Source organism: Phaseolus vulgaris, chromosome 3, assembly GCF_000499845.2.
Source record: "Phaseolus vulgaris cultivar G19833 chromosome 3, P. vulgaris v2.0, whole genome shotgun sequence".
Taxonomy (NCBI): Eukaryota; Viridiplantae; Streptophyta; class Magnoliopsida; order Fabales; family Fabaceae; genus Phaseolus; species Phaseolus vulgaris.
Window position 1 is genome coordinate 4,675,629 of NC_023757.2, and position 27,542 is coordinate 4,703,170.

The 27,542-nt window shown below is 32.6% G+C and overlaps 1 protein-coding gene across 4 annotated transcripts; it reads right to left on the minus strand.

The window, feature by feature from the left end:
• Positions 1-3,374: 3,374 nt before the first annotated feature.
• On the minus strand, positions 3,375-20,791 carry LOC137806360 (serine/threonine-protein kinase 1). Of its 4 annotated transcripts, none has more exons than XR_011080334.1 (19): positions 19,941-20,791; positions 19,700-19,788; positions 19,491-19,598; positions 19,007-19,114; positions 18,725-18,815; positions 16,298-16,350; positions 15,297-15,359; positions 14,209-14,253; positions 13,246-13,281; positions 10,304-10,359; positions 9,372-9,453; positions 6,946-7,074; positions 6,441-6,582; positions 5,164-5,287; positions 4,753-4,966; positions 4,452-4,473; positions 4,273-4,362; positions 4,088-4,173; positions 3,375-3,859 (listed from the first exon to the last, which is right to left on the minus strand). XR_011080334.1 is itself a non-coding variant. In XM_068606416.1 (18 exons), exons 1-18 carry the CDS (start codon positions 20,713-20,715, stop codon positions 3,760-3,762), a joined length of 2,502 nt encoding a protein of 833 aa, XP_068462517.1. In that variant the 5' UTR covers positions 20,716-20,791; the 3' UTR covers positions 3,375-3,759. The 4 variants fall into 4 exon arrangements, 2 of the variants coding, with proteins under 2 accessions (XP_068462517.1, XP_068462516.1); XR_011080335.1 differs by having other exon boundaries at positions 4,088-4,176; positions 19,941-20,789; XM_068606416.1 differs by having other exon boundaries at positions 4,273-4,473.
• Between the last annotated feature and the right edge of the window lie 6,751 nt (positions 20,792-27,542).

The following is a 27,542-nucleotide window of genomic DNA, read 5'->3' on the forward strand; positions in this document are numbered from 1 at the left end:
CCTGCACCCAACCATCTTTTAAATTTTCCAAAATTACTCTCTATTTTGGATTTGAAAATTCAAAAAATATAATTCAAAAGTCAAAATTTCTTTTCTAAAAAAATTTCAAAATGAAAAAAATACATTACAAAAAAAATAAAATCCAGAACACAAAATCTGTTATAGAAAAAAAAATTCAAAATTCAAAAATATATTCCAAAAATTTAAATCCAAAAATCTATTATGAAAAAGAAATTTCAGAAATATATTTTGATCTACAGCCTTTAAGGTCGAAAGTATTTTTGTCATTTTGAATGGCAAATAGAGTATAGGTTAGAATTACTATGGTGTAGGAAGAATTTGCCTTTTGAAAATTTTGAAAGATGTTCAGACTGTAAGCCCAATTATTATCTTAGTTGAGATTTGATTTCTGCAATATAAAATTGCATATTTCTAGCTTGTTTTACATATTCTAATCTAATAGTAAATATACATTATTTTAAAAAAATTATAATTGAAAAAAAATCATTTCGTATCCACCAATCCGTAATAGAAATTAGGTTTCTAGATTCAGCAATTTAGAAATCAACAATTTATGCAAACTTTGCTTCGAGAACACCCCTTTATCCGAAAAACAACATGATTCATTTCCAGATTAATAAATCCGTAGCATATTCTAAGATCCCGATTTTAAATAAAAGGTGAAGATCAACTTCAAAATTTAAAATATTGTGAAGTGTAAAAACAAAAATGTTGGGGTGCAGGAAGAAACTCCCATCAGGAAGTTATATTATGAATTCTAGCATTCATAATATAAAATTGTATTATGAATTCTATAATTTGAAAGGTTTTTCTAAATTTGACTCTAAATGTAGAATTTGGAAAAGAAAGTTCTATTATGAATTTTACGATTGGAAAGTCATTTTATGATTTTAGAAATTGATACTCATGTAGTGAAAAGCAAAGGTTGGATTACTCATGATCCTTTTAAGAAAGGAAAGGATGACAAAAGGAGATATAACAACCTTATATTTATTTATCTATTATGTTTGATTCCTTACTGTGATACATTATTCAAATCTTTCACTCTTTACATATTTCTCTATTTTATCTATAATATGATATGCAGAAAAATGTACTTTAATTCATCTTAATTAATAAATAAATAAATAATAAAATTATAATTCATTTAATTTTTTTTAATTCAAACTTTGAAAACAATTATTCCTACCTTCTACCTCAAATTTCAACAATTAGTTTTGGTATAAATCAAAGATTGCATGAATGAATAAGACAACATTTATTATCAATCCTAATTTATGGAGCTTATTTGAAGAAATTAATCTGGTTTATGAAAATAATTTATAACTTAGTCTTAAATTTATTTAAGAAGTCTTACACGTTTATAGATAAACTCTTATTTGATATAAATTTATAAAAATGCTTCTTAGAGTTACTCAAATACACCCTTATTAAGAACTATATGTAAACACATTTTTTTACTATTTGTTTCAAATGTACTAATAGTGATTAAAATTTATCACTTCGCATAGTGACTAATGATTAAAATATAAATACAACAGTACCTTAAGCACATTTTTTTATTAGGAGACTTTTTACTCTACTTATTTTCAATTTTCGGAGTAAGATATGAGACAATTCTTAGTTGTGCTATGTATGCATTGCTTACTTTTTCTTTAGTTATATTTATTCGTCAATTTGAATTTTTTATTTTCGAAAATGTTGTAGGAATTACAAACCATAAAAAATTATTAAAAACCTAGATTATTTAATATTATTTTAAAAAATTCACAGTAACAATTTATAGATAATTTTTCTCATCAAATATAATAAGGATAAAATACTTGAAAATAATTATAGATACCAAAATTGAATCAAATAATTTTCTTTTGTATTCGGTGATGAAAATAAAAAATTAATAATAAAATATTTTCTCCCACTAGATTTATTGTCATTATTTAAATTCGTTAAATCAAAATAAGATAAATGATGTACACAATTAGGAGTTTATGAATAGCCTCTTTATTATTTCACTTTTATTAAAACTGAACTTATAAAGAAACTTAGTAAAGAAGACTTCCCTCACATAAACTTAAATTTTGTAAATAAAAAAATTGTAATAATCATGTTGTGCCGGAAAATAATAATAAAAAATATTTTTAAGTTGTTAAAAAAATAAATCAAATTATTTACAAGTTGAATAAATACAAAATGCAGAAATTTTTCTTTATTTACTTTTATTTCCTTAAAATTTAAAATGCGCATACACGGAAAAAATTAAAGTAGGGGATAAATTTTCATTTTTCTTACCATTTTTTCGTTTTCTTAATCCATACAAGAACGTGATGTTTACCATCAAAATAGTGTACTAAATAAGATCATTCCAAAATTAATATATATAATTAATTATTGAAACTTTTCTTTACTTCCCAAATTTTTAAACTATAATTTTTACCCTTTCTCATTTTGTGACATCTCATTTTTATTGTAGTGGTACCTTACTATTTTGCTTTCAGCCTATTTAAACACTTGATTGGATGAGTTTTTTTTTAAAATTTACTTTTATGTTGTATATAAATTAATTTTAATTTATAAAGAAGTTAAATTTTATTTTCTTTTATTCTTAAAAAGTTTTTACTAAAAAACACACGCTATGTAAAATTCAAACAACCATGAGGAGATATATCCTTATAGCAATGTAAGTAACATTATGTAGTAGCTACTTCAGAAAACACAATTTTCAGAATATATATTTCAAAATTATATGATTTTCTTACATAATTTTGAATTACATATTTCGGATTATGCTCCATTCATTGTCTAAAAAATCCAAAACAATCACTCACCCAAGTTGTTCCATAAATAAACCTTTTAAATTCTTCCGGAATTGTATTTATTGCAGAACGTGTAATCCGATGATAAATAATAAATTACAAAAAGTATGTTTGAAACTAAATGAGAATTTTTTTAAAAAAAAAAATAGTAAAACACCTATCTGAAAACACATTGATTATTTCAAGCTTACCATTTTTACAAAAACCAGCTGAAATTGAGAAATCTCTACTGTCCTAAATAATTGTCTTCATAGTCCGACCTTCTGGTTTTTAGATTATATATGGTATACTAATAATTTGAGACCTGTGAATGTTTATTCCAAAAAAATCTTCAAAATTAAAAATGCTTGGTCCCAAATTCCACAACCCAGACCCTCACTTTCTGGGACTCTTGGGGTTTTTTTAACAACAAATCCCTATTCATCTGAAAAATAAAAGGTCCGCACATAAACTTGAACAGAGATCTCTCAATCCTGATTTATGAAACAAATATGTAACCACTGAATGAAACTAATTCATCCATCCATCCAAATTGAAATATGGTACACAAAATTCTTAAATTTCTTTAAAACTCCCACTAGTGACTACAACGTGCACAAATGCAACAATGTTAGTTGAAAGACATGCATACACTATTTACATACAAATATCTGGCAGCTTACAAAACCCTATTCTTCTAGGGTTTACTTAACAAAACTAAGAAAAAGGACGAAAAAGAAACCAGTAAAACTTTGGTGGTACTAGTTACACAATCATACACCTAAAAATATGTATAATAAATAAAAGGCATCTGGTGCTTATGTGCCATCGATTAGTATGAATATATATATTTATATCAATGATTACGACAAAAAGAAGAATGATTTTGTGATCTTTGAGGCCAATAAAAGTAGGGGACAAAAAAATCGCAAGATATGCTACCTACCTACAACCGAAGTATGGTTCGAAGTGTGTCTGAGAGATTTTGAATAGTCCGCTGCTCCTGGGTCGCTTGCAACTCTTGCAATGGCATATCCTCGTAACACCTAACAACAAGCAAAACAATTAGGTAAAAGAATAATCAACATAGGAGGAGCTGAAAGGAATCACTACATTAGATGTCACGAGCCCTAAAATAGTGTGCTTAATTGACACGCTCATAGGTGAAATCTGGTACAGTTCTCCTATTTACGCATTTGCACAAATAAATTAAAATAATTTTGTTCACGTAGAAATGGTAAAAGTTTTGCTGATCAAAAGTTTAAGAGACATACATCTTATGGTAAGCTAAAGCCTGTGCCAAATTCATAAGTGTAGAACTTGATGTCAACCTTTGGTAAATGCTTTGAGGAAGAGGCATCTGCTGCATCAATTGGCATACCAACATAAATGGCCATAACAAGTGTACTGCATGTATACATTACATACATGCACACATTTGCACAACACACAAAGTTACCTCATTTAGTCCTCTACGGCCCTTCTTGGACTGTCCATCACCACTGAAAAGCTCTTGCAATGCTTCCACTGTTCCGGTTCCACCAGTATCCTGTTGCAGACCACCAAGTACATTGTTTGACAAGAGAGCAATAGGTGATATATCTGTTGCCCTTAAGAATGGGATAGGCACAGTATTACCAGCAGCATAAATGGACCAAAGCTGCATTAGCACAGAAATTGAAGTAAAAAGGTAAGTCTGACACTGCAATCACACAAGACATTCATGAAGGACAGAATATACATAATTGATTGGACAATTAATTCAAGAAACGAAAAGGACTAGAAATCTGCCAAACAAAGGACACAGGAAAATATAATTCTAAAAAAGCTAGAGGCAACACCTCTAATAACTAAAAACATCAAATTTTGCTCAGACAGAGTGATATCCCTTACAGAATCCAGTTAGACATCAGATGTACAAATCAAATCACAAAAATACCTTATCTTGTAAAGCAAATGCTTTACGGCTGCCAGTTTCACTCCTGAATATATCACTACCCATTCCAGCTGGTGCTCGATAACTGCCTTTGATTTTGAGGTTCTGCTCAGTTGAATCACTAGCATAAGGTAAAGATGACTGAATAGTATTGGTAGTAGCACTAGATCCTCTAAAAGAGGTGGTGTTCATAAAATCAACTTTCTGATTCTCAATCCTAAAAGATTAACCACAAAGAAAGCAGACTACGTTAAGACAAGGGAAATGAAAAAAAGAGAGGGGACCAACTATAATATGAAAATGAAGAACACAAATTAGCAAAGCTAAGACTGTTTGAAAGTCAGTGCGAGAGAATAAAAGAAAAATGTTTTCATAAAAAATATAGGCAGTGAAGGTAAACAGACAGGTAAGTACCCAGAGTTAGCTAATCTGCTTCCCGTGCCACTGGGTACAGCAGAGTCGGAAACTGCGGAATCTGCATATTGTGTAGTCTTCTGATGTAACTCATCTGCATGGACTATAAAAGTGCCAAAGTTGCCTGGAAATAATCCACATAAATCATAATATTCACCCCTAAATAAAACAAAAACAAGAGCTTCCATTTCATCAAATTTTAAGAATTATATATTTTAGAAAAGAAATAAATTAGAACTCTAATCTTTCGTATGGATTAAAGGAAGAAAATGGTAGTCTAATTTAGAAAGATAAAATTGTGAACTTTTCTTTTTCTACAGTTTTCTTTCTTACCATACCGTACCTTTTCTTTTCATTTTGTCTTTTCAACCAAAGAGAAAATTCAAAACCATTCCCTATTTTCTATCCCAATCAAATATGCCAGGCAATATGAGGCATATGGATGAACAAGGATTAGGGAACTTGAGTACAGGGTTTACCCCAGTAAACCCCAACCCCATTGGTTTGCATATTATATCAACTGGAGTCTGTAACTCATGTGGTGTGGCATAACAAGAAAATTCTTTAAATTTACACACCACCCAGATTATTCAGTAACACTTCAGAAAAATTATAGTACTTGAACAATGAATAATACAATTATTAGAAAATAATAGGGCTTAATACAACCCAAAAGCTAGCTAAAAGGGAAGGGTAGTCCAAGCCTTATGAGTATTTTGCCTATATTATTTGTCAATGCAGGAAATCTTAACAATCAAAACCAAACAATTATAAACCATAGTAAGCACGAGTCACGACATCCAGGGAAACCGTATAAAATTGTTCAGTTGAAGAGGTACAAAAGTAAGATAAACATTCAGACACTGTTAAAGAAACAAATATTATATATAATAGTCGACTTCCAAGAGATTCTAATGCATACACATTATTGAAACCCATGATTTATGTTGCAGTTAATATTTCCTTGTATAGTTTTGATTATATAATTACGAGATTTAATTATACTCCATGATTGGGAGGATTAATAGGCTGACAGTATATTTTATATTTATTATATAGGATCATGGATCCAGAAGTGTAAGAATAGATTAAATCCATCATAAATTAGGATTTTCAGTTATTAAGTCTTTGTATTCTATTTAAGTGCATGCTCCTCTGAATAATATCAGAATGTTTTTTAGACACATACACATGCACCACAAACATTCTAACATTACGCGATAATCAAAATTGAGAAAAAAATTGTCAATCCAAAGAAAAATGCAAGAATCACAGACCTTCACTCATGTCTACATCTTCCACCTTATGTAGCTTCCTCATAGTGCCATGTGATGACAAATCAGCAGCTCCCTCAACACCAATGTTATGAGGTCTGGATGGAACAGTGTCTCCATATTCATCGTTTGGTTTTGAAACTAACTGGAGAAAAAACGACAACAAGAACATGTCAGCTATTTTAGAAAACATTCCATAACAAATTGTATCCCCAAAATCAGGTCAAAGAGATTTACTTGTGCTTTTTTCTCTGATAGAAAACCCACAAGTTATGGGATTTGCCTCTAGCTTCTTTATATATATATATATATATATATATATAACCCATGTATTATCAGAACAAGAATAACATTCCATATTCTTCAACATCTGAGACTAACATGGGCTACTTCAGATTAAGAACTTGTGTTTCACATAGAAATTACTTTCTTTATAGTTTTACAATGTAGAAGGTAGATGGAACAAGCTGCGTAGATGTGCATGAGAGGGAAGGAGTTTTTGCCATACCTGATCTTCTGATGCTGCTGGAGTAAGTGTTTGCACCTGCAAAGCCATTGAGGCCCTGATTTCCCTTGCCTTCTCTAATTTTGGTAACATAGCAGCAGATCCACTTTTCCACTTTTCAAAGAATTTGTGCTGCACAGCAATAGAAAAGAACTTTTATTTATACAAAATACAGCATTGAAAAAAAGTTTAAATATGCCATTACAAACTATATAGGAGCAAATCAAATTGATTTGGAAACAATGGAGGCATGTGTCTGGAATTTTCTAGTCACCTATTATAAGAACCAGCCAAAATAAAGCTCATGCTTGACCAGCCATCGCTCAAAGGATTTAGTAATTCTAGATAACCAGACTGCCTTAGAATTCATTATTATATGTTGTGTTATGCTGAATTTAGAAACACCTTATATAATCATTCACATTTAGATTATTATCATTTTCAAGTCATAACAAGAATCAAGTTTACCACTCTGATTTAATACGCGAAACTAAAAAACATATCATATTGAAAGAAAAAAATTGGGAAGAGAAAAAAAAAAGTTAAGAAAAATATCAGTAACTTTCATCTCAATTAGTGGGTCTTGATCAATCAGATGAGGATTATATGTATAATAAATTTACATATAACTCAAATCACAGGAACTTAAAAACTGCAGGTCTAACATGATACAAAACTCTAATTGTAGTAAGTTTGAGCATAACTAAATAGTAAATTTAATGACAAGGATAAATTAACATCTGTATTTGACAGTTGACAAGAGGTTGAGTCCTAGTGCAAAATTAGATTACAACCCCTGTATGGAGTCAAACACCTCTTCAAAGTCATCTTTCTAACCATTCTTGGGAGGACATTGCTCTTACAGCATGTTATCCGATTAATTGAATGCCACCATTTTTCCATAATGATCAGGTACCACACTTTATCCTTTCTCTCAATCTCCTCCATACGGACTTCCTCTACATAACATCACATCTGGTCGAGATCAACTTTCTCCTTGGTTGCTCAAATGCGTCTTAGTGGGATATCATCATTCTAAAAAAGGGTAATGATGTTTCTCTACTAATCTTCATAGGTATTGTGTCTGCTAATGTCCCCTTTTTTGAGTTCATTTCATACTATACACTTGTTCCTTCTAATGACAACATATGTCACTTTCCCTCCAATGTCAATCTTCCTTCATCTCCACCAGATGACTCTACCATAACTCATGATGTTTCTCCAACACCTCTTTAGGTATATTAACATCGTTCATGGATTGAAATTCCAATACGATACCCATCTTCAATAGATAACAATATGATGGTCATGTTTGATCCTTCCTCACCACTATATCTGGTCTCCTTTGATAACAATTGACCTATTATTATTTGAAGATGTACATGTTCTATTTGTAACCCTCCACATTATATAAACCTCAATTATCATTGGCTTTCCACCATACATTATACTTGTTTTTACTCAATCTTCTATTCCCATTCCTAAGTTTCCAGATGAAGCTTTATCTAACCCAAAGTGGCAACGAGCAATGATTGATGAAATGTGTCTTTCAAAGTAGTGGTACTTGGAAATTGGCTCCTCTTCTAGCTAGCAAATCAATTATTGGGTGCTTATGGTCTTACACACTTAGAAAGGACCTCTAACTTTGATTTCTATAATGCTTGGTTGGTTGCCAAAGGAAACAGAAATCTATGGTGAAGATTATACCGACACTTTATCTCCTATAGCCAAAATGACATCTATTGGACTTTTCTTTTGCCTTGCAACTATTCACCACTGGACTCTATTTTAGCCTGACTTAAAGATTGTATTTATTTCATGGTGATCTTTATGAAGAAGTCTACATGGAGCAACCTCCTCCTTTTTTGAAGAAAAGATGGGGGCTAATTCAAAATCCTTTTTGATCAAGCTTGTGAAAGTTTTCCAGAACAGTCTTCAAAACACTATTCAAACAACCTCAAGAGGCTAATGTTCAATTAGGTTAAAATGGAACCCCAAGACAAGAGGCTAACATTCAATCACAACAAAATAGACAAAATCTATCGAGAGAGTATAATTTTTAAAACAAGTGGGAAAGGTCGTGCAATTTAAGCATCTCCCAAGGGAAAAGAATAAAATTTGCTGTAGAAGTAAATATACATTCAAAGAAGACTTAATACTTTAAATTATATACCAAGCATAATATGCAGCCAAAAAAAAAATCAAATAATAAGCCTCTCCAATCTCAACTATCCATCTTGCCATTTGGAAATCTCTGTCTATCAAGATATTGTTAAATGTCTGAAAATATAGATTGATTTCTTCTCTTCTTTGTCTGTCTCTATTGCTATATTTTTTTCAACCATTTAACATATAAAGATAGCTTAAAAAACTTATGACTCCCAATAATAGTCATTAAACTTCACCCGAAACAATATCGTTAAGCATACCTTCAACATTTCAGATGCAGTAGGGCGGAGCCGAGGTTCTTTGGTTAGACACTTGGCAACAAAATCATGGAAATATAAAGACCTAGAGAGAAATTCAAATTCAAATCATTATCGCATAAAGATATCATTACTAATTAGAGACATTATCTCATACACCACCAGATCATGAAAATAGGATTTTAGAGTCACTCCTAGCTAGCAAATATAATCAGGGTAGTTTATGTTGCATTTTATATCATTAGACAAAGAAAGCACCAACCTAGCTTTATTGTTTCTGGGTTAAGAAAAGAAATCTCATTAAGATCAAGATAGGAAATCATAATGAATTTTTGGTACATGGAGTTGTGCCTCCTTAAAATGCACCAACCTTTGTAATCTTACACTTCAACACAACAATGTATTGCCATTTGAATGGATGTGCCATATTCATGAACTACAAAGTGGGAAGGAACAAAGAATGTACAGAATTTTATTTATGTGGGTTAATAGATGAGTTTCTAGCCTGTACATGACTTCATAGCATGTAGAATAGAAATACAACTAATAAGACATAGCACCTAGCTAAAAATACAATTAAAGATAGAAAGTAAAGCTTTCAATGAAGTATCAATGGCAGAAATTCAATTCAAGATAGAAAGTAATGCTTTCAAATTTACAAGTGGTTTCCATTCATCATCATCTCATTAACATTAAAGTATCAAAGGCAGAAATTGTATAGTAGAAGAATTGCAGCATGCAATTACACACTACTGGCTTTACAAAAATGCAAAATAAGCACAGCATAAAACATAATAAATAGCACATGGAAAAAGATAATTAGGATTATCTAAACTAGATTTCTTTCTAGATCATCAATAGGTGACTCTTCAAGCTCACTTATTAAAAAATTAGTAAAGGTACAGCTTGGGTAACAATAGACTATAGAAACAAACCATTTCTCTTTATCCTCAAGCATCGGAGCTGGTTCAATTGATATCATGAATAAAACCTACAATTATAAAAGAAAAAAAATACATTATTATAAATTGAACCCCCTCAAAGAAAAGAGAGGGTAAAAAGAGCATGCCCTTAGAAATGCCAAATAAAAAATACAATAACTAAATGTTTATTATTAATAAGGAAGGCGTTACATACTCATTCTAAAAAGTGTTACCCTAGTTTCAACAACTAGTTACTAAGCTTGTTTGGGTGATAGCAAGTTTTTCTTTATTGTTCTTTGTTGTAAATAAGGTATTATTAGGATAAAAATATCATAATATCTCCATTAGTAATTAGGAAAAAAATATCTTTAGAATCTTCACATTCATTCTATCAATTTTTAATTCCTTTTTCTAAGAGAATTTGATTGTTACAAATACAGGAAATTTAATTAGCATCATCGTTATTTATAATATTTATTCATCTAATTAATCAAATTGGAAGAAGAGCTCCCAATCTCGGGGGCTTGATATCCGCTAGTATCGTTGTCCTTGAAGACAGTGGTGGGGTAGAAAAGTGTGTTCCAAATAGGTGATCACAACACCGACCATCAAGTCACCAACAGAAACGCCACATGCCACGACAAGCATCAACATGTGTAGCCCACACATCTTGTTTTGACAACTCCTGTTGCCACCACAATAGAAAAGGTTGCAAAGATCCCATGAGCTCATCTCAATGGGATGGTGAGATCCTGTTCATCTCAAATTTGAGTTCACTTTTTTCGGTTTGTTGTTCACATCTTTTCCTCGATGGCTGAGCCGAAATTTACTCCTAGGAGTCCTTATGATCTTCCAAATGTGGTGGGTCCCTATTGATTTGATGGTCTCTAAAATGACCCTAATTTTGAGAGTTAGGATTATGACCTAGATCTGGCATTCTATGGTTCCTGAGATTAGTTGAAATTATAAGTTTTATTTCTCAGCTAAAGAAATTTAGGATGACTTAAATAAAACATTTTCTATAATAAAAGAATTTTGTTGCCGGTTATGACCTTGAGAGTAGGTGTCTAATACTAAAAAGGGTTCTTTCCTTATATCATAATACCACGAAATTTTGAATGGATTTTGGATTAGACTAGACCAATACCAATTTTGAAAATATGCAAAGGAGATGCTGCCACATGCTTAAGTCACTGAAAGACAAAATTTATATATTCCTAGATGATCTCCCAAAGAAAATATGTACTTGTTTTCTTTAAAGAAACATGTAAGCTAAGATGTAGAACCTCAGGAGTGTCTATTGAACAAAATCATAAAATTGGGAGTGAAGAGCTCTCTTATAGAAAAAAAACTCAATATCAAAGACAGTAGGAAAGCTTATTTAATTATTACACACGAGACCAGTCATTGCTCATTATGTAGTTAGTGTGGTAAGTCAATTTAGGCATGATCAAAGAGAAAGACACATGCAAGCAACTGACAAAATTCGTAAGTACTTGAAGTCAAGCCCAAGAAAAGGGTTATTCTTCATGAAAGGAGACACTTTGACTTCCGGATATATATTGATGCAGCCTATGTAGGTTCTTTTATTGACAAAAAATCTACATATGAGAATATGTTTCTTGGAGAAAGTATAGTGGCCTGGAGAAGCAAAAAAAAGAGGATAGAGTATCTTGTTCTAGCGCAGAACATAGGAATTCCACAAACCTTGTTCAAGGTGTGTATCAAGGACTCTGGATGAAATCATACTTGATGACCTTAAAATTAAGGTTACATCCCTGTGCAACTATAATGTGTAACAAGTCGGCCATGTGCATTTTCCATAATCCCAACCAACATGATAGCACCAAACATATTGAAATTGACAGGCACTTCATCAAAGATAATCTTGACAGAGGCTTAGTGGTTACAACATGTTCCTACAGGATTTTAGATGGCATACATTTCCAGTAAAGGCTTCCTCAGGGCAGATCACAGGATCTTGTAGGAAATTTAGAAATGATTGATATTCATTTACCAACTTGAGGGGAAGTGTTGTAAATAGCATATTATTATGATAAAAATATTCTCAATATCTTCATAGTAGGTACGAATAAATATCTTCATATCTATTTCAGCATATTTTTATTTCCTTCTTTTAAAGGTTTTGGTTAATTACAAACAGAAATTATGAGAAAGTAATTTGTGTGATTGATATCGATAAAATAATTCTTTATTTTTCAAGTCATTCAAAATCTATCTTAGTCAAGTTCTTTGGGGCTTTTATGTCACACTTATTGGACTCCTGTTAAGACAATCCATAAATATTTAATCTCATTCTTGAAATGTGTATTCCTTGATATGAGGGATGTGTTGAAGATCTCATACCGACCAGAATTAAGCCAGATTATAATATATAAATGGGGTGCAATCCTCCCCTTACAAGCTAGTTTTGTGAAGTTGAGTTAGGCACAAACTCAGTTACTACATGCAATTATGGCTGGTATAAATTATTTAGTTGCATTCTAATATTTAATATAGCAGCCTCCTTAACTATAGCATTTTAGAGTTCGTCGCTACATGCTGCTATACAAGGACTGTTCAGCCTTGTTCCGAATTCTAATATAAATAAAACCTAGATCCTCTTTCATGACTAATCAATATTCCACATAGTACCTCTCACCATACAGTTATCCAAAATTACAATATCTATGAACTCGCCTATTCAATTCCTCTTCAATTTATCTAAAATTAATCTTATGTTTCTCCTTCCTGATTCACCCATTCAAATATCCAAATTTATCCTAACTAACTCTTAGAAACATAACAGTAGATGAAATGACAAATAATCCAAACATTTTATGAACATCAACATAAATTACAAGTTGAATATTACTTAAGGAGGCAGGGGTAAAAGAGATCATACGTTATTAATAAAACAACAGTCAATACCAAATATGTATGAAGTTACTAACCCTCATTGGATGTACGTCAGATCTTGGAGGAACACCCTGAAAATTGTGGTGACAGACTTTAAGCATCACTAAGCATGACAATATTATTTTTCTAATGAAACATCAGGAGGAAAAATACCTAATATAATTTTTTTATCCAATTGCATTATCTGAAACTGTAAATAATAGCCCAGCCCACAAATAATAACCAACCCATGTAAAGATTGGAAATTTCTTCATAACGTAACTCCTATAAACTTCAACTTCATGGAAGAAAGGAAAAAAGAGGAGGTACCCAGAAGATTGTTTATCCAAAAGAGTGATTGGGCTTAAACTAATATAATTAGTTCCCCACACCACCTGTTGGCAAAGCCACCTTAATTAAAGTCACCCATCACCTGCCTTAGTCGTGACCTCTTTGGAGGTTGCCGTAATTGCAATCTCCAGGCGGTGGTTTAGTCTCACTCTAAAATCATCTAGTGATATGGAAAAAATAGAATATAGAAGTAGGATGCAACCAAAAAATCTAAGATGGTACAAAAAGCCTATCCTAGATCCATTGTTGGGCCACCTACATTTGCTATGTTCAAGGCTTAAAGTCCTGGACATGAAAGGGTCGGTCGGAAAGCCACCTTAATTGCAGTCAGCCCTAGCCCACCTTAGTTGCAGCCACTTTAGGGGTTGCCTAAAATGACAATCTCAAGGGTTGTGGTTTAGTATCATATCTACTAGTGATATGGCTAAAAATATTTAAGTGGAGTGATAACTTCCCCTTACAAGATAGTTTTGTGAGGTTGGGTCAAGATCAAACCCAGAAAATCTAAGACCACCTTATAGGCTTAAAATCACCTCAGAAAGTGTTAAATTGACAATACCTTACACAAGGTGGGAGCATAAAGAGTGAAAGAAAAAGGTAACCTACTTTGGATAAACTAACAATTTACTAGGAAAATGTAGAATTAAAAACACAAGCACTGGATATACCTCAGCCATTTCAATAGCAGACACGCCAAGAGCCCAGACATCTACCTGAAAATCATTTAAATAAATGTAACCAGATCAAAATACAGGTCAGTCCAATAATTTCATCATATATGAAACATTATCATTAGCAATATTCATTTCTCTAGACTCTGATTAACAATGCATTGTGGTAGAAATAAAAGCAAAATATTACTGATTCTAAAATAAAATAAAGGGTTTAAACCATGTACTAGATAAACCACGAAGTCAATTGTACTAAAAGTTTTGATGTTAAATTCTTGATCTTAATCCTCTCCATTAACTTTGTATTCATCTTGGGCGAATAAACAATTCGCATGCCTTGAAGCTTTTCTTTATGGTCATGAAACATTTATTGTTCGGTATGTTTACGAGACGCAAGGTTTGGTATCTCCTTCACTGAATTTTACTCAAGATTACTATGGCTAGTATTGTAATAGTGGTGGTGATAATCGTGACGGTTTCACTAATCACGGTGGCTCTAGTGGTCGAGTCACTAGTCGTGGTGGCGGTTCAGTAAGAGGTTGTGGTGCTAATAAATTTGTTATTTTTCAATGTTAAATCTGTCTTAAGTTTGGTTACACAGCAAATGTCTGTCATTTTAGATATAAGTCTTTATACTTCATCGAATCCAGTTACACAACAATATATTCCTTATTCTGCTACATCTTATAAAACCTCAAATACTTTTGGTTAATCCTAATACTAAGCCTCAAAACACTGCTCATCAGCCAAGAGTGTGGAACGTTAACAAAGTCAAATTCTCAAAAAACTGGAAATGCTTCTTGGATACCAGATTCTAGTGCAAGCTTTCGTGTGACTTTCACATTTTGAAGGAGGTCCATGAGGTAGCATTAAAGAAGAATCTTGAAACCCACCAGTGTCAAATTAACTTTTTTTGTCCAAATTTAAATATACATATTCAAATGTTGTTTTCTGGCAATACAGTACAACGACTTTTTCTCCTATGTCCTAACCTTAGAACTGTCTACAGAAGATGCAGTACAGTGAAATAAAAAAAATAATGGAACCAAGTAAACAAGGTTCACAATTTTGAGAAAACACAGTACCTTTCCATCATAGCGACTTTCCTGAATAACTTCTGGAGCCATCCAATGAGGAGTTCCAATGAACTATAAGCACATTAAATAGAAAATAAAAAATCTTATACGATAAAAAGAAAGAATAACATCTCCATTTAAGAAGCAGGAGGCCTTAATCTAAGTCAACTTCTTTTGAATATGAGTACATGTCATTTTCAAGAATTCTCAAAGGGCATGTATAAGGTAAACAACACCTCATTCAAGCCAAAATTTTTGGGCAAATACTTTGAATATAATTATAAGCTCATATCACTTTCAAGTACCTATAATGGGACAGAAACAACTGTGTGTGTAGCCATAACAAGTGGTAGAAACTAGGGCTGGGATTTGAATATGTCCCACAATAGTGTAACTTAATCCGAAACAAGTGCCCCAAAAATATCAGTAAAGAAATGATAAACCAAATCATTTCTTTAATTCAAAATATGTGTACTTGTATTCAAAGCCAATCCCACTAGAAGGATATCCCTGCAATGCATATAATACAACCATCTCCAACTCCGTTTAAGATGCAATTTGATAGAAAGAACATACTTAATAAGCAACTTAATGGCACCCAACTATTTAATATTGTTCCAAAACTGAAATGCTGTGATGTAAATCAAAATACTTTATTCACGACCCCCTGCTATTTATTAAAAGAATAATAATCTTGCATCTAGCTATAACTCAGACATGTAAGCATTTAAAACCATGTTCCTAGTTCCTAGTCCTCGCTTCATTCATCAGACTGAATAACATTCTGATAGTTGAAACTGCTTTTATTATGAATTGCTTGAAAGGAAATACTATCAGTCCACTTTATTTATATACATAACATGCAAATCATGAATCCCTAAATCATAGGGATTGAAATCAGTAACAATTAGCATTTCTATTCTATATGTGGAAACAAATAAAGTAATCAAGTAATAATAAGTAAAGAATACAAATCCTGATAAATAAAAATAAGTTAACACATCAACTACCGTGTTCCGCTTTGACATGGTCCTTGTAAGCTGCGCAGCAACACCAAAATCCCCTGCTCAATAAACCTAGAGTTAAAATATACTTGAGCGAAAACTTTAGAGATGATAAGGTAATTTGTATTTCCAGAAAACTGATTACAAAGAAAAAGGATTCAGCTATTTATAGCTGACTTAGAACCCTAGCTGATACGAACTTGAGCATTATAGGGTGCTTAAGTCTCACATTGAAAAGCATGGGATGATTGGTGGAATATTTAAGCACTTGGTTCTTCCCCCTTAGTAGCTAGCTTTTGAGTGAAAGCTAGCAAGAGATTAGCTCTAAGGAGCGAGTGATGGAAAGTTGCGTATTATGGGGTGTTTAAGTTCTACAAATGTTCAATGTAGTATTAAAGTGCTAGATTCCACCTAACTAGCTTTGGAGGGTGGGTTCCCCAAGTGCCTCAGAACTTATCACTAACTAACTCAGTATAACTATTAAAAGTATGATTGTCATTGTATAGTACAGTTTACATAAAGATATTTCTTGGGAGTTGGGAGTATGTACCTAGCCTAAAGGTTGAGTGTTATAGGGTATACCTTTCCCTTGTAATGTACTTCTCTCTCTCTTTATATATATATATATGTGTGTGTGTGTGTGTGTGTGTATATATATATGTATGTATGTGTGTGTGTGTGACTGAGTGTGTGGGTGTTGAGTTGGGAGAAAATAGTTTGTAATGTACTCCTCTCTCAATCCTAGTTTGGTCATATTTCAAAGAAAATATGCAATTTTAGAAGGAATAGGGATGATAAATGGTAAAAGCTTGTGAACACACCAATGGATCCAATCCAAGTGTCAAACTTGTACTTGACTAAGGAAGACCATATTTGGATCCCGGGAGATACTGAAGGTAATTAGTATGCTAAATTACCACATGTGACTCATCCAGACATCGTCTTTGCAATAAGCATAATTAGTCAATTTTTAGACTTTCCTTGTCAAGACCATTACAGAGACTCTTGGGGAAAAGGCCTCATTGTGAACATAAGGGAAATACTCAAACTATTGGGTATTCTAACATTGATTGGGTAGGGTCACCAAGCAATAGACACTCCACTTCAGGGTATTGTGTGCTTGTAGGAGTAATTTAGTATTGTGGCAAGATCAAGAGAAAAGCAAAATGTAGGGCAATGACATTAGTCACTTGTGAGCTCATATATCTAAAACAACTCCTCAAAGAGCTCAAATTTGAAAAGAGTTCCCAAATGCACCTTGTATATGACAACCAGGCAACATTACACATTGCCTCTAATCTTGCCTTTCATAAGAAGATCAAATATACTGAGATGGATTGTCATTTCATAAGAGAAAAAGTGGAGTCTAGAGACATCACTAGACTTGTCAACTCTAATGAACAATTGGCTGACATTTTTACCAAAGTCTCTAAGAGGATTGAGGATCGATTATATTTGCAGCAACCTAGGCACATATGACTTATATGATCTAACTTGAGAGGAAGTGTTATAATTATAGAAATAAGAAGTTGATCCTTTATTGCCTCTAATCCTGTCTTTTCACGAGAGGATCAAACATATTAAGATGGATTGTCATTTCATGAGAGAAAAACTGGAGTCTAGAGACATCACTATATTTATCAACTCTAATGAACAGTTGGCTAACATATTCACCAAAGTCTCTAAGAAGACCGAGGATCAATTATATTTGCAGCAACATGGGCACACACGACTTATATGATCCAACTTGAGGGGGAGTGCTATAATTATAAAAAAAAAAGGAGTTATATATGTATTATTAGGAACATTTTTATTTATTCCAAAAATCATATCTTTGGTATTAGAGGATATCAAATCTCCTCTATTTATTGTTTTGATTCCTTTTTCTCAATATAAATAAAGTACCCATGTTGTCTCAAAAGCACAAGGTTTCAACTCAATATTTCTCTCTTCCCTAGTGTTTAACAAGTGCCTTCGCTCAAAATACAAAAGTAATTCTAATTGTACACTTAGTGATGAATTGGAGAACATTCAATTGATAATTTTAACTGTATGAAGTATTAGTTAACTATGACCGTAAAGGGGACCCAACTACTTGATCACATTGATGTTGCAGAAATCATTATTTAGAATGGAAATTATCTACCCCAAACACTTTTTCATATCATTATAGCTTCTAGGTGGTAGCTTATAACAATTCAGAAGAGTAGTTGTTCTATTAGAACATCTCAATCACATAAACTAAAACACCATAGCGACTTGATAACTAGGCATACAAGGCGAAAATTATGACACAAATTTAATGAATGAATTTGACATTCATTTGAGAAGAGGGTAAGAATAAAATAATCAACTCCCCTAGTGCATACTACTATTATAGTTCTCAAGTGCAAAGAAACAATATGACAATCATCATATAACTTTTTTACTCACCTAGCTTGACATCCCCTTGCTCAGTTAATAAGATATTCCCACCTTTGATGTCTCTGTGGACTTTAAAAATTGAGTGCAGATAATCAAGACCCTACACATAATTAGGTAAACAATTAGGGGCTAAAGTAAACAAAAATAACATACAGACACAGCAGAAAACTTGGTTCAAACAAATCTATTGAAGTACTTTGCTCTCTCAATTCTATCAAAATAATAATACTTAAAATTGAAAATCTTGGTAGAAGTCAAACAATCAATGCTAACGAAGTCCATCAACTATACCTTCAGAGCTTCTCTACAGATATATGCTATTTGACCCTCATCCAATGATTCGTCAGTCACGCCCATTAAATCAGCAACACTACCACCACCACAGTATTCCATCACTATCTGCCAAAAACTTAATCAGAATTCAGAAATATTTTAACAGGCAAATTCAAACATAACTAGAATCAAGCAAATTTGTACAGAAGCATAGAGAAAGACAATAGATAAGAATTAGAAATTAAGAAGGGGGTCCTTGTGAAAGAACCAACCAAGAGCAAACAAAAGCCAAAAAGAACAATCTTGCCAATCTCTCTTCATTTTTGTCAAAGGCATTTGTCTAGAGTAAAAATTAGCCAATCACCACCATAACCCCAACGAAGCCCAAAAAAAAAAACGTCACCATTAAACCAAAGTCACAAGAATACTCTAAATATACAAAGATTTTCACAAAGGCAGTGCTATATGAATAACAAGCTAAGGTTATAAAATGAACTCTTACCCAAAGATACTCTTCTCCTTGATAGCTTCCAAGATAACGGACAACATTAGGATGATTACATTGTTGTAACATTTCAATCTCACCACGGATTTCCTCATAGCCCTCCTCCTTAATAACCATCCAAAAAGTCATCCAAATAGTTCAAACTTAGTCTAACTAATAAAAACACCATAACACAAGTATCTAGACATAAAGCAACCTAAACTCACCCCTTCGGATAGCGATATCACTTTGATAGCAACCATCTCCGAGGTTTTCAAATCCCTTGCCTTGTAAACAGCTCCATAGGACCCCTTCCCTGCATTCCATCATCCCCAACATAAACACCACAACAATTCGCAATGCGCAGTCAATCAGAACAGTATAACACAAATGGAAAAAATTAAAGGAATGAACTCAGCAAAGTAAGACATAAATGAAAATTAAGGGAATAAACTCGAGTGGCTCTACCAAGTTCATTGAGCAATTCGTATTTAATAGTAGGGTCCTCTCTGGTAATACTGTCAGGAATCGAACTCGTCGAAACCTTCGTCGTTATCGATTGATGCCTTCCCTCATCGTTCTGCGAAGATCCACTTCCCTTCCTCTGCTTTCCGAATCCAAAATCTCCCATCCCCTGCATGCTCGCCACTGCTCTCTCCATCGTCGAACCGACGCCACCGCTACCGCCGGAGGACCGTCGCACAACTGTTCCGCTTACTGACTCTCTCTCGCTAGACTTCACCGTCGAACGAACGACGAACGTTGAGAATCCGCCGCCGTCTTCCTCATCGCCGTCGTCGTCCTCTTCGCCGAATCTGTTCAGAGGACTCGCCTGAGACGAGCTCCGAGACTTCCACGTCGGCGAAGCCAAGCTGGAAGAAGGCCGATCGCGAGGCCGTCTATTGTCACTCTTTATGATCATGGTGCCGAAATCGCCAGCATCGTCATCATCGTCATCGTAGTCTAGCGGCGCTCCGCCGCCGAAGTCCTTGGGGAGGCGCTTCAGTAGCGGAGGGAGAGAAGAGTATTCGTCGTCGTCGTCATCGTCGTCGCGGCCGTTGTCTTTGTACACCATGGTCGCATAAGGATCGTCACGTGGCTGCGCACCACCGGATTTATGCCGGCGGTTAGTGTCTACGCCGTCGTCGTCATCGTCTTCGTCGTCGTGAACGACGAAGGTTGAGTATATGTCGGGTTTAGAATTGGATTTTCGCATTCCCGACCGGTAAGAGCTCCGATCCATTTTTCCACTCCGAGAAGGTAAAACAGAGTGAAAAAAGGAATCAATCCTTTTCACTCAACTTGCCACCAACGCTGACGGAGAATGCATATGATGTTTACTGGCCTTTGTTGGGCCTCCTCTGTTTGGGCTCTCTATTGCTTCATTTTTACTTACTGCAGCTCCATTACTTTTTTTATTCACCTCTATGGATTATGAAAAAACTTTAAATTTTTCCTCTTTTTATTTAGATGGGTTAATTCATAATATTTCTGAATTGTTTAGTCGAGTATAATATTACAAATCAATTAATTTAAAATTTTAAAAAATAGCTATTATACTTTAGATTATTTAATTTAGTAATCCAAAAAATAATTTTAGAGTGCATATTTTATAATTATTTTTTGCTGGGATAGTATAGATGGGTTTTTTTATTTCTCCAATAGCACACTCTAGCAAAATACATTTTCGAACATGGCAAATTCTTCCAATCCAAACTTTTTGAACCTGCATTTTTAAATTTTCAAAAATATCTTTTATTCTGGAAATAAAAATTAAAAATAATACATTTTGAAAAAGTGGATTAGAAAAAAATTATTGTCTACAAATAAAAATTTGAAATAAAATTAAAAAAAAAATCTATTTTGAAAAAAACAATTCTAAAACACAAAAAATACGTTCTGGACAAAAAATCAGAAAGCATATTTTAAAAAAAGGTGAGGCAGAATTTAGTTTTATCCATGCTTCCATTTTATTTATACCATATTCGTCATTTTACACTGAAATCGAATACATCTTCAAATTTGAAATGCTTCAGTAACTAAATGGCTTCGAACATAGGTCAGAATTCAGTCTCCCAATAGTCGAATTCTAACCTCTGATTGGTAGCATCTGTACCTAAAAATCAATAGGAATAGGAAATTGCTTTTTGGGAACCTAATTCTGATGTAGAAATTTTATTGTTTTTTTTTTAAAAAAATAAATAAAGAAATGGAGGTAAAATTTGGGGAAAATATAAAAAAATGATGAATTGAAAAGAAAAATTTGGAGAAAAAATTAATTTTTAAAAAGAATATTAATTATGTTTAGTAAATTTTTAGAATATAATTATTATATAAGTAAAAATAAAATAAATAAATATTTATGAATAGATATATTTTAAAATTTTAAAATAGTAAAATTTGTAAAAAAAATAAAAATAAAAAAAGAAAGTAATGGAAAGTGTGTGGTATAACTAAAAGTATTGGTTTATAAAAATTATATTAATTTTATAAAATAAGTCTATGTAATATATTAATTGTGAGAAATAAATATTTGAACGATAATTATTTTACTGGTACACATATTTTAAGCAAATTAAAATGTGTAAATAAATAAATTATGTTGAGGAGGAGGAGGAGGAAGAAAGAATTGTAAAAAATAATGGAAAGTGTGTATAATGAATACTGATGAATTGAAAAATAATTTTTGAAATAATGATGGAAAGGAAATAAAATTGTACAGTAATAAATTTTTGAAATTCTATCAATGTACTGTTTTTATAATTTATGTTTATAGTATTGATGTTTATGAATGTAAATAAATTTGACATTTGTGAAATAAGTAACTTGAAAATTGGGTTGTATTATTATTATAGAATTTATTTTATATATATTATTAATAATTTTATGTAATAGAATTTGGAAAGAAGTAAATTAGGAATAGAAAATAGTAGAGTGAATAAGAAAATAATTAGAAGTAGATAATAGCATAGTTATAAAGAGGAATTGAAATTTTTCATAAATAGTTGTAAAGAAAATACATGTAATTGGACGGAGAAAATATAAATAAAATTAAACGTATAAATATTTAGTTAAATATAGATCTTTGATGTTGTAATGATAGATGTAGATATTGTCTTCTAAGTCACAAAATAAATTCATGAGGGATTCTCCTACATAAATCTTTGGTTTTATAAAGAGTTCAATGTTGTTCCGTGATTGTTCACACTGGAGCTTGGATGTAGTAGTTGAGTTTTTTTCCAACAAGATCATTTGTGCAACATTAATGTTAGATTTGATTTCTATAAAATCATGCACAATTTTTTATTAACCAGTTTAAGCGGACGATGGTTTCAATGATTTCTTTGCGGTCTCTGTATTATAGTACTTGAGTTATGTTCTTAACAGTTGATGAAAAGACCAATTGTGTTGGATTATCATTGTTCTTGGGTTGTTACATATGTAGGTAAGACTGTAACCATTTGAATTTTCCATTATGGTGACTCTTTCAACAAGTCCTCTAAAGTAAAGTATTTCTTTCATGGAAATGATGAGGTTGTGCTTTGTGGAAGAGGTTAGAGTCAGTTAGCTTAAAAATGTCATAATTTGTTTTGTTGATCTTGTAAACATAACATACATTTCAATGATTGTATTAATAGAGAAATGAGACTTACAAGTTATCATTTGATACACATGGACATTTGTTGATATCTCAATAGCATGATACGTAAGTTGTCCCTGATCGTTTAGTGTCGGTTGGCGATAATACAAGTTATTTAATGGAGTGGTGTTTGGAATGTCCAAGGCAGCACAAAACTTTTCCTTGAGGAGACTGAAGGTGTAGTCATAGGGGATCCAAAATAATTTAGGAGATTGACACTAGAATTGGATACCTTCGTCGCATTTTATAATTTGTCATTTGCAAACTGAGCAGCGATATAAGAATTGAAATAATTCTCAGTGTTTGTGATGTCGAAGTGCTCCATTTGAAGATGAATTGGAAATTAAATGATGGTATGGAGAGAATGAATTTTATTTGGTTTTCTAAGGAGGAATTGGTATTGCTTTCTGGCATTAAGTTGATATATGGTTCCATTTATAAAGTGGAAATTCCCTTAAAGGTTGGTTCTACTTAGCACGCATTCCTAATTATGTTGACAAGTCAATGCGTGGCAGTGTGCTTTTGTATGTGATGAAATATGTCTTTGGCCACCCCAACCACCCAATGCATATTAGTGTAACATCCCATCCAAGGTCACTTCTATTTATCACGCATTCCCAATGATGTTGACAAGTCTTAGACACATGTTTATTTGTATGTGTATGTGATGACACATGTCCTAAATCACCTCACACATCCAGTGTTTGGTATTGTAATATCTCATCCAAGGTCACTTATGCTCCTCACGCATTCCCCTTGCATGGCAAGGTAACATCCCATCCCACCATCACTCGAGGTTAGTATGCGTTCCCACTGACATTGGCAAGTTCAGGCCTCATGGTAATGTACATGTGTATGTGATGACACGTGTTCTAAGCCACCTCAACTATCTATTGCATGACAGGGTAACCTCTCATCAAAGGTCACTCCAAGTCAGCATGTGCTCACATTGTCATTGACAAGTCATGCCTTATTGGTAGCGTGCATGTATGTGATGACACGTGTTATAAGTCACCCCAACCATCCATTGCATGTCAGCGTAACATTTCATCCCACCCTCTATGGTTGAAGTATAAATTAGTGCACTTAGATCATAAAAATAATGTAGCATTTGGAACTCACTAGTGAAAATGGTTCACTTTAAAGAATTGAATGTTTACGATTCAATTTTTTTTGTCTCTATTGAATATGAAGGTGGGATGTATACATTTTGTAGGTTCCCAAATGGTGTTACACTAAGTCATTTGAAAATGATTATGGGGAGTGAAGTAGTGTGCATTACTAGTTGAAAAGTTACTAATGTCCTTCACCGTAAACCATTTATTCCTTTAAGAGAAATTTAGGAAGTGGTTTTTTGTTGGGTTGACTAATGACATGTAGGATATGATTGGGTGGCATTCCCAATTTCCAGTCTCCAATATAGTCACTTTTTGTGAATTTGATGATGGTGGAGTATGAATATGTTAGATTATGGAGCTTGGTGTAGTAACAACAGAGGAATAAGTAACTAGTGATCAATTATTTCAAGGTATAATTACCTTTTTGGTCCCTACATTTGGGGTCAATATTCAATTTAATATACAATGATCATCTTCCAAGTCTATATAAGGGATAAAAGATGACAATAAAGAACAAACAACTACATTCTACATTGTTTTCAATCTTATAGTGATTTTATAGTGTTATTTTCTTTTGAGAGGTCTTAATTTTAGGGGAGGTTAAGACAATCTAACCAGGAGTAGTTTTTGTACTTGTGATAACCAAAAGTGATTTGTGTATTCGTTATAATAATGAGGTATTGGTGTACTCATAAGAACCATAAGTGGTTTGTATGCTCATTGTAATAAGGAGTGGTTGGTATACTCATTTTGTAATCATTTGTTTGTTTAGTGGAACCTCCTAAGTTGTCTACTTATAAGAGAATTGGACTTAGCCCGTGAGTTTATGTGAACCATTATAAAATTTGTTGTGTTGTTTGTTTTGCTTGTTCACTAGATGGTCAAACCTAGTTCTCTCTTGGAAGGGTTCAGTCTCTCTATTCAACCCCCTTCTAAAGTCATGATGACACATATTTTGTGTACAAATTTATAGCTTTATTATACACTAAAAGCACTTACTATATGCTTTATTTTCAATTTTTAACTCATTTACTTTTACTAGTAATAAAATGGGTTCAATACATATTTTCTTTTTTGTACTTTCAGCTCATCTGACGTTTGCTCATTATTTTGGCCATAACTTTTATGTAGATATTATTTTTCGTTGATTCATTGTATTGAATTCTATATTTTTTTAAGCTTCAAAATAGACATATGGTTTGCTTATGTTAGAGTTCTATGCTATTTTCTACGATTTTAAGAAGTTAGGTGAGATTTGTTGCATTTTTGTACAAAACCCATGCAAATTCAATTCTCCATGTTTTGGGCTGATAGACCTAATTAGAACTCACATTTTGGCTCGTGTTTACTCATATTTCAAAGCATATATATAGTCTAAATGTGGTATAAACTGGCAGATAAAAATCATTTGTTCAGTTTTACAATTTTAGGAATTGTTTCTTTATCTTCTTTGAGGACTATAACTCAAAGAGATAAATAAAGAAGACTAAAAAATTTCAAAAAAAGAGCTTGAAGAAGATTTGTGTGAAAAACATTAGCACATGAGTATTTAGCATGAAAAAAATAGTGATTAAAACAACAACAAAAATTATATGAACAAAAATTAAAAGTTATGTTACAATAATTATAGAAATTGACGGTAAGTTAAAATATAATTAAATTCCTTAATAATTGATTATAATACCACGTTAACATTGAGATTCCATCATAATTATTTTTATAACAGACAAGATGGTTTAAAAAAAAATATTTTACTTATTCTAATTAATTAAAAAAGAAATAACATATTTTGTGGTTTATAAAAAGGAATAACTTTGTTTATATTTATATTCATGTTTGTCCAAAATGGACCAAAACCGGTGATTCAACTTGATCCATCACCTATTTCAGTCGGGGCTTCTTCTTCCTGCACCCCACATTTTTCTTCCTGCACCCCCACAATTTTAAATATTCCAACATTAACCTTGACCAATAATTTAAAAAGGGGCTACCGAATATCGGGATCCAGTAATATATTCCGAATTCATGAATCCAGAATTGATTAAATTGTGTTTTCCAGATGAGGGGGTGTTTTGGAAGGTAAAAGATCATAAATTGTTGTTTTCCAGAGTGCTGAATCCGGAAGCCTAAACTGCATTACGGATTGGTGGATTCGAAATAATGTTTTTGACTTATAGATTCATGGATTCGAAATGTAATGATTTTGTTTCATTTTTTATTTATTTGTAGAAACATTGGACAGTAGTGATGAATTTGAACAAGAATTATATGATGGGGTTGATTTGTGGGATGATGATGATATTGAGAAGTCATTATCCATGTTCTTCATGTTTGTCATCTTCATTAACATGTCTTCTTCTAAGAGAGGTTGTGGGACATAGACGGTCACCTTGTGAACCTCCTCCCTTAGTCTTCATCATTATTGTTCAATTACACCATTCAAGTTAAACCAAATTACAAACTAATGAATAAGATGTTGAACTAATACAAACAAAAAACAGCAAATATAAAATTCTATTGAAACCAAAAGAGAGAAAAAAAACATTGTATCATTTCTACTAAACAAATATAAATAAACTATAAACAAAAAAAATATTAAAAGAAGAAAAAAAGAAGCTCATTGCAAATCATATTTGAAGATAGAAAAAATCTTTTGATGAAGTTTTATATGTTGAAGAAATGATGACCATAAAAACATAAATCCGGATCCACAAATTCGGAAGCTTCCTGGATCCACAAATTCAGAACCTTCCCGGGTCCACAAATTCGGAACCTTCCCGGATCCACAAATTCGGAATCTTCCCAGAACCACAAATCCAGGATTTTACCAGAAGCAAAAATTCAAGAATTTACCGTATTGTGTGATCCGAAATTCTATCGAATTTTATAATCTAGAATGGAAGAAATCACTTACGGAAACAAAAATCTATAAAAAAACACGGATGTGCAGACCCGAAAGCAAAGAAATTTACTTACCTTTGTCAAGAGCACTCTAAATCACCAACAAAAAATGTGAGATTGAAGGAGAAGGATTTGGAGGTGTCGCACTACTGCTAGAACATGAGAGCGTGCTGCTGGAACATGAAAGACACGGTTGCACAAGAGAGCATCCTTGCCTGCACCTCTTTAGGATTTTTTTAGATTAAGGATATTTTTGGAATTTTAAAAACTAATAAGGGTGATTTAGTCTTTTCTTAAGAGTGTGGGGGTGCAGGAAGAAAAATATGGAGATGCAAGAAGAAACTGCCTTGAGTCAGACTGAATTAAAGAAAATGTAAGGGCAATTTCTTCCCGCATCCTTACATTTTTCTT

Bases quoted from the DNA above. Each gene is read 5' to 3' on its own strand.
- LOC137806360 (XM_068606415.1), bottom strand. From the start codon at position 20,715: ATGGATCGGAGCTCTTACCGGTCGGGAATGCGAAAATCCAATTCTAAA. The intron at 15,360-16,297 runs GTAGTTGATGTG...ATGTGCTTATAG, and splicing joins CCATGTCAAAGCGGAACACG to TTCATTGGAACTCCTCATTG. The intron at 3,860-4,087 runs GTATGTCTCTTA...GCTTGTTGTTAG, and splicing joins GCTTTAGCTTACCATAAGAT to GTGTTACGAGGATATGCCAT.